This window comes from Pelodiscus sinensis, chromosome 11, assembly GCF_052426305.1.
Source record: "Pelodiscus sinensis isolate ZL-2025 chromosome 11, ASM5242630v1, whole genome shotgun sequence".
NCBI lineage: Eukaryota > Metazoa > Chordata > Testudines > Trionychidae > Pelodiscus > Pelodiscus sinensis.
Genome location: NC_143062.1, coordinates 31,561,923 through 31,569,197, shown reverse-complemented (window position 1 = coordinate 31,569,197; position 7,275 = coordinate 31,561,923). Strand labels below are relative to the sequence as shown.

The 7,275-nt window shown below is 42.5% G+C and overlaps 1 protein-coding gene across 1 annotated transcript; it reads left to right on the top strand.

The window, feature by feature from the left end:
* Positions 1–435: 435 nt before the first annotated feature.
* On the top strand, positions 436–6,542 carry TRH (thyrotropin releasing hormone). The gene is made up of 3 exons (XM_006132840.5): positions 436–848; positions 1,914–2,128; positions 4,802–6,542. Exons 2-3 carry the CDS (start codon positions 1,936–1,938, stop codon positions 5,329–5,331), a joined length of 723 nt encoding a protein of 240 aa, XP_006132902.2. The 5' UTR covers positions 436–848; positions 1,914–1,935; the 3' UTR covers positions 5,332–6,542.
* Positions 6,543–7,275: the final 733 nt, after the last annotated feature.

The window sequence follows — 7,275 nt, the reverse complement described above, 5'->3', positions numbered from 1 at the left end:
TTTAATTTATATTATTATACTTAATTTTAAATACAGTCCATAACTTTCCAAGTTTGGCTATCTGGTATAATGTTGGCCAGTATTGTATAGAAATATTTTTAAAATATAGATTATTTAGAAAGAGGAATCATTGCTAGGTATAAATACAATAAATAAGTGCTGTATATACCCTTTCACTATCCATTGCTTTGCCTTATAAATTCTAGCATATTGTTTATGAACAGCATCTAAGAAAGGATGGAATTAAAAGTCTAGAGTTTTTGTAGCCACTCACAATATTGTGTTAGATTCTAAGCTATATAAATCTAGCCTTTGTGTTCCTTACACACCCTTGTCTCCCCCATTTTGTTTCCTTAGCATGGTATATTACCTGTCCCTTTATTCTGCGCTGCTTGCTTAATGTAAGACATTGGATAGGAGCTTCTCACTTTAAGCAGAGAGGGAAAAAAAGCAGCTCCTTTCTGTGCTGTGTAAGATTCAGTATAATCCCTGTAGGGGATGAAAAATAACAGCATCTGGAGTCCAGTGCTAATACAAGGGGGTTGGCAAACAACTATCAGAGTCTTCAAGTGCGTCCAAAACTCAGATCTCTGACATCAATGAAAAAAAGCTCCATCAACTAAATTAGCTCACAGCTATATTTGCATAATGGGTCCAGAGGCGGCACAATATAAGTAGGGAGGCACTAACCATCCAACGAGAACTTCGCACCCATTCTATTGGATACTGCAAGTGTCTGTAGTAAAGAAGGGCAACTCTGCAGCTCAGATGTGCAAATACTTCTAAAGAAAGAGCGAAGTGAAGATCCTCTTGGGAGAAAGACCCACCAAAACCACATAATAAACCAGGTAATTTATACATTTTTCAGCTGCCTACTTTAACTTTTGTTCGCAAGATTATACTGGACAGCACAGCATTTCTCAGCATGCTGCTCTTAGAGCCCCTATTCAAGAATTTTATCAGAAGGTAACAAAACCCTGTCATCAAAAGAGGTAACACTTGTTTTCTGTTTTGAAACTGGTGTATTGTTCTGTAAAAAACTTTGTAGTAGAGTATATATTCCTTCCACTGAAGGAGTCTGCTAGAGATGTTATTTAGCTAGATAGAACGTACAGTAACATAGCTTTCTGAAATGAACTTCATTGCTTGGTAAAGAAATGATCTGAGCTTAGATAAAAGGTGCTAGGTGCCTCAGGAATAGTACAGACAGATCAGAACAAATGCAGGTACTATTTTTATGCATGTAGGTTGTAAAGAATACCACATTGTATTACCTGACTTGCAGTAGCACCCCAAAGTGGTAGGTGCTTTCGAAACAGGGAAGATGGTCCGTGACCTAAAGAGTGTACAAAATTGGTCTCACGCTCACACACTCCTCCCCCCCATTTTGAGGGTATTCTCACAAGAAGTAAAACTCAGCTGCTTATTTAAAATTGATTTCTAACTAACAAAAGAACAAAACTGTGCTGCAAACTCTGGGATTATTTTGAAGCAGTTGTTTAAGAGGGAGTTATTTAATGAAAGTGAATTTTAGGGCAGATGTGGGTGTAAACACATGAAACAATATACTAACAGTTCAAAAGGAAGGACTTCTAGTCTGATCAAAAGATATTAAAAGTGATCAATTTGTATCACATTTGAAACAAATAACTGTGCTGTATAGAAAGTGAGCTAGCCTTCACCATTCCCTACAAAGAATTTACAAATGAATTTAAAAAAAAGTTAAAGAGTGCTCAGAACAATTAAAAGGGACAAGAAATAATTTCCACAAGAGACTCCAGGCTCTGCAGCAGCAGCACAGAGTGCTGGAGAGATTGCACTTACCCAGGCTTCTTCCCGAGTTACTGGGAACATTGTAATGGTTGTTGATTTTGTTCCTTTGCCCTCCTCTGTCCTTTACTTTCCCATGAAAGTTGCAGGAACTTCTGTCCCATAATGATATCAGTCTGGCTGCTGCTGCTGCTCTCCCTGACTCTCTCCAGTGTCTGTGTCAATCTGGGGCAGCCCATTCCAGAGGCAAATGAGAATGGAGAGAGAAGCCACTTGGATGACATACTGCAAAGGGCTGAAAGCATCATCCTTCGGTCTATCCTGAAGAAGGCAGAAGAGGAGGAAGAGACTAATAAAGGTAGATGTGATATTGGTGCTAACAGCACGTTACTTACATGGAGATCTTTCCTTTCATTGCTATTTATGCTTAGTTCCCGGGCTCTGTTTGTCTTGTGAATAATAAATAAAGGGAAAGAAAGAGGTAGGCCAAATGTGACAGAGAAATCATGAAGAGATTTTTCTTCTCTAGGGGGACTTACCAGCTAGGAACCGCTGCACCCAATCAGACCAATGCTCCAGCTAGTCTGGCATCCTAGGGAAGATGCTTCAAAGGGAGAGGATAGAATCCCTACAACGAAATAACCTGCCTAGAGAGAAAATTCCTGCAGTGGCAGCTCTAAGGGGAGGCGCAGAGGGCATTTGGTGACTGTGCCTCCCTATTGCTAATATGTTAAAACAGGGCAAGAATACTCTGAACTACCCCTTGCTAACTACTCCTTGTCCCCTGGCTGTCTGCTGCACCTTACCACTCACTCCCTGTCTGACTCAAAGGGTTGGTGGTCGGTTTCTAGCGGAGTGCCCCAAGAATCTGTTCTAGGACCGGTTTTGTTCAACATCTTTATTAATGACCTGGATGAGGGGATGGATTGCACCTTCAGCAAGTTTGCAGATGACACTAAGCTAGGGGGAGAGATAAATACACTGGAGGGCAGGTATAGGGTCCAGAGTGAGCTGGACAGATTAGAGGATTGAGTCAAAAGAAATCTGATGAGGTTCAACAAGGACAAGTGTAGAGTCCTGCACTTGGGACGAAAGAATCCCAATCATTGTTACAGGCTGGGGACCGAATGGCTAAGTAGCAGTTCTGCAGAAAAGGACCTGGCGATTATAGTGGATGAGAAGCTGGACATGAGTCAACAGAGTGCCCCTGTAGCCAAGAGGGCTAATGGCATATTAGGATGCATTAGGAGGAGCATTGCCAGCAGATCCAGAGAAGTGATTATTCCCCTTTATTTGGCTTTGGTGAGGCCACATCTGGAGTATTGTGTCCAGTTCTGGGGCCCCCACTATAGCAAGGATGTAGACGTATTGGAGAGGGTCCAGTGGAGGGTGACCAAAATGATTAGGGGGCTGGAGTGCATGACCTATGAGGAGAGACTGAGGGATTTGGGTTTGTTTAGTCTGCAGAAGAGAAGAGGGAGGGGGGGATGTGATAGCAGCCTGAAGAGAGGTTCCAAAGTGGACGGAGAAAGGCTGTTCTCAGTAGTGATGGACGGCAGAACAAGGAGCAACGGTCTCAAGTTACAGTGGGGGAGGTCTAGGTTGGATATTAGGAAAAACTATTTCACTAGGAGGGTGGCGAAGCACTGGAACGGGTTACCTAGAGAGGTGGTGGAATCTCCATCCCTAGAGGACTTTAAGTCTCGGCTTGACAAAGCCCTGGCTGGGTTGATTTAGTTGGGATTGGTCCTACCTTGGGCAGGAGGCTGGACTTGATAACTTCCTGAGGTTTCTTCCACCCTATAATTCTGATTCTAAGTTTTCATGGTGTGCCCAGGCTGCCATCTCTGGCAACAGCTCATACATCCTCTGTCTGATGGGCAGCTAGTGCAAGAGAAGATGCAGGTAGCTGGAAATCCTGCCTTCAGAAGAAAAGGGAGAGGGGAGCTGGCACTAGAAAGTGCCCTCTCCCCCATCTGCCTAGAAATGTATGGGATTTTTTAAAAATAAAAGCAGAGATTCTCAGGTAGTGACATGAATCCAGGAGCTGGGACTTTAAGGAAAGCTACTAATTCTGCAAGACTTGCGATGAAATCACACAAACTGGCCACATTGAGTCTCTCTCTGCCCTATCGCTTCCATTGGCATGCAGTTCCTGCGCCCTGTGCCCACCTCTGCAGGCACTGTCACTCATCTCCTCTGCCTACCCAGTGCAGGCATCCTCCAGCCCCGGCCTGATTCTGTAGCTGCTCTGGCCCCCAGAATTTTATGGCACAATGCTCTAGAATAGCATGCTGGGCCCTACCATTGGATTCCTTAATTATTTTACAGAGTGGACTTCTTTCCTTCAAGCCGTCCTTCCTGAAATGTTCCTATGCCAGTCTGCACTGAGCTACACCCTCCAGGCTATGTCTAGACTGCAAGCCTCTTTCGAAAGAGGCTCTTTCGAAAGATACTTTCGAAAGAGCCTCTTTCGAAAGAGAGCGTCTAGACTGCACGCGGAATTTCGAAAAAGCAAGCCGCTTTTTCGAAAGAAAGCACCCAGTGAGTCTGGATGCTCTCTTTCTAAAAAGCCTGTTTGCTTTCAAGAACGCCTTCTTTCGAAAGAGCACTTTCGAAAGAAGGCGTTCTTCCTCGTGGAATTAGGTTTACCACCGTCGAAAGAAAAGCCGCGTTCTTTCGATTTAATTTCGAAAGAACGCAGCTGCAGTCTAGACGCAGGTGAAGTTTTTTCGAAAAAACCCCTGAGTCTGGACACAGCCCCAGAGTAATCCCATTCTAGTCTGGAGTTACTCTATGTTTATGTTTGTGGACTGGGAGTGGATTATAGCCCTATGCTCCCTCCAGAGCTATAATAAAAATACCCCCGGGAGCTCACATTTCAGCGTCCTGATGAATAAGGGTAATCACGAAAGTTCAGTATTTGGTCCTGCCATGAGGGCAGGGGACTGGACTCGATGACCTCTCGAGGTCCCTTCCAGTCCTAGCATTCTATGATTCTATGATTAATGCTGATCATTTCCTTGGACAGAACCAAGTGCTTCTCAGCCAGGCTGGTTTTCCAAACGACAACATCCTGGGAAGAGATTCCTAAGTGACCTAGAGAAGAGGCAGCATCCTGGGAAAAGAGAGGAAGACGACGACAGTGACTTGGAGTTGCAGAAGAGGCAGCATCCTGGCAGGAGGTCACTGTGGGACCAGTACATGGATATCCCTAGCACTCAACTGGCCTATCTGCATGAACTATCCAAAAGGCAACATCCAGGCAAGCGGTATCTGATTTATACAAAGCGTCAGCACCCTGGCAAGAGGAGCTGGGATGACGAGCTGGATCTGAGAGACCAAGACATGGAGAAACGCCAGCACCCTGGAAAAAGATATGTGGATTCTGAAAGCACAGATTATGATGCCCCCTGTGATTTCCAGGAGTCCTTCAACTGTAGCAAAGGTAGCTTATTGCTCGAGTTGCTAGATAATGTCAACAAGGGCAGAGTAGAAGAGAAGCGGCAGCACCCTGGGAGGAGGTTTGCCTGGGAAGGTGAGGCAGGGTCAGATGAGTGAGAATGGGCGATAGCATTGGGCATCATTTCCATTTGATTCAGAGAGTTCTGCCAGACCACTTAAAGTTCTATTGATTCCCCTCTGACTCCCTGCTGCTGACCTGCCTTATGAGTAAATCCTTAAAAATAAAGTTAAAGTACTGAGGACTGACGTCCCAATTCAGCAAGGTACTTAGGCATGTGCATGGTCCCACTGAAGTCAATGGCACTATTCACGCATTTAAAGAAATGGATGTGCTTAAATACCTTGTTGACTATGGGGCAATGGACCTAATGCGGACAAGTGCTGAGTGCCTTCAACTCCCACCATCATGGAAATTGAGGGCGCTCAGTATCTTGCAGGATCAGGCTTAAAGATGATACCTTTATATGCACCCATCAACTGCATCTCCTGAGGATTAGAATAGCTTGGTGTATGCATTCAGGATACTAAATGATGAAGCAGAATAATTACATGGCTCTTCTTATGCAAGTGGGGAAAAAATGAATTTACAGAGAGGGAGAGGAAAAAACTGTATGAAGTGATTTCAAAATGAAATTTAACAGGGTTTTATTTGAAATGCTAAATTAGTGACAAACGTACACTTATGCACATCAGCCTGTTCTGATAATAAGCATTAACTCCTGGACAGAAAGACTATGCATGAATGTAACAGACTGAATGTTTAGCTTTACATCTTGCCATCAAACAATTGACTCAAAAGCAAACTATTTCATCTAGGAAACTACAGAATAAGGACATTTAATGCATCATGTAACAATTCAACAAACTGAGAAGAGTGCTGTTGTGTGAACACAGTTGAGTCCTCTAATCAGTACATCAACATTTCAGTCCCTTGGTTTAATACCAATGTATTCTCTTTACTGGATAGCAACATTTTAAATTGCAACAAGCAGGCATTTTCTCCCTAGAATCATTTTTGTTCTTCTAATTAAGTTTCTCCCGCCCCCACCTCCAAAATGTCTTCACTTTTGTGGTCTACAGATTCTGCAAGTTATTTATTTGGCATGAACAATTCAATAAATATCAATAGTCAATCCCATTGTAACTTCGGGTGTCCTTTATGGTTGTGCAAATGCAATTTGATAATGTGAAAAATATCAAGTCCTCCTGAGTTTACATGTGTATGAAAAAATATTTTTCTAGAAAATATCATCTTGTGTCCTGGTGGTTGCTATATGTTTGTATATAAAACTATTTTGCTATTCAAGTGGAAGACTAATTTGTATAAAAATATTAGAGTCCCTTCGGAAACCTTCTACTTGTGTAGTACAATAAAAATATGCATCTGAAATAAACCCACAAGCAGCCTTGTTACCCAGTTGCACAGTGAAATTTGGTTGAGTCTGAGGAGCCTTGTACACAAAAGGATGTTTTAGTCAGTCTGTTCTACATGACATAAGAAATTTTGTTTCTTTGGTACATGTGCAAGTTGAATCTTGAAACTTCAGTCAATCTGTTCAGCATGGGTATGTGTCTGTACATAGATACCCATCTATGGGAGTGACGAGACACACAGTAACTCACCAATTATTTAATGCTTGGAAAACACTGTGTGTAGTAACCAGTTCCACAGGTATAACTGAGATTGGGATCTGACCTGCATACACAGATTGCGTATTTGTACATACGTTTCACATTAGATGTCTAAGCCATCATTTGTACATACTGCATAACTATAATATTTGTATGTGGTTGTGGTGACAAGCATACTGGGCTGCAATGCACACCATCCTAGGTTTCCATTATTTTCTTGTTTTTCAAAGCAGCTTTATCCTACCTGATTAATCTGATCAAAATATTTACAGTAATACAAAACTTCCATCCTATAAAAGTAATGTTCCTTCCCATACAATATAGTTTTAAAGCTTTAAGAGCATATACAGTTTTTTAACCCTGGAGAACTTCACTGCTTAGACATGTTGATTTTGCCATATGGGTTTG

Excerpts from the sequence above, each read along its gene's own strand:
- TRH (XM_006132840.5), top strand. The coding sequence starts at position 1,936 with ATGATATCAGTCTGGCTGCTGCTGCTGCTCTCCCTGACTCTCTCCAGT. Across the intron at positions 2,129-4,801 it reads GGAGGAAGAGACTAATAAAG|AACCAAGTGCTTCTCAGCCA; the intron begins GTAGATGTGATA and ends TTCCTTGGACAG.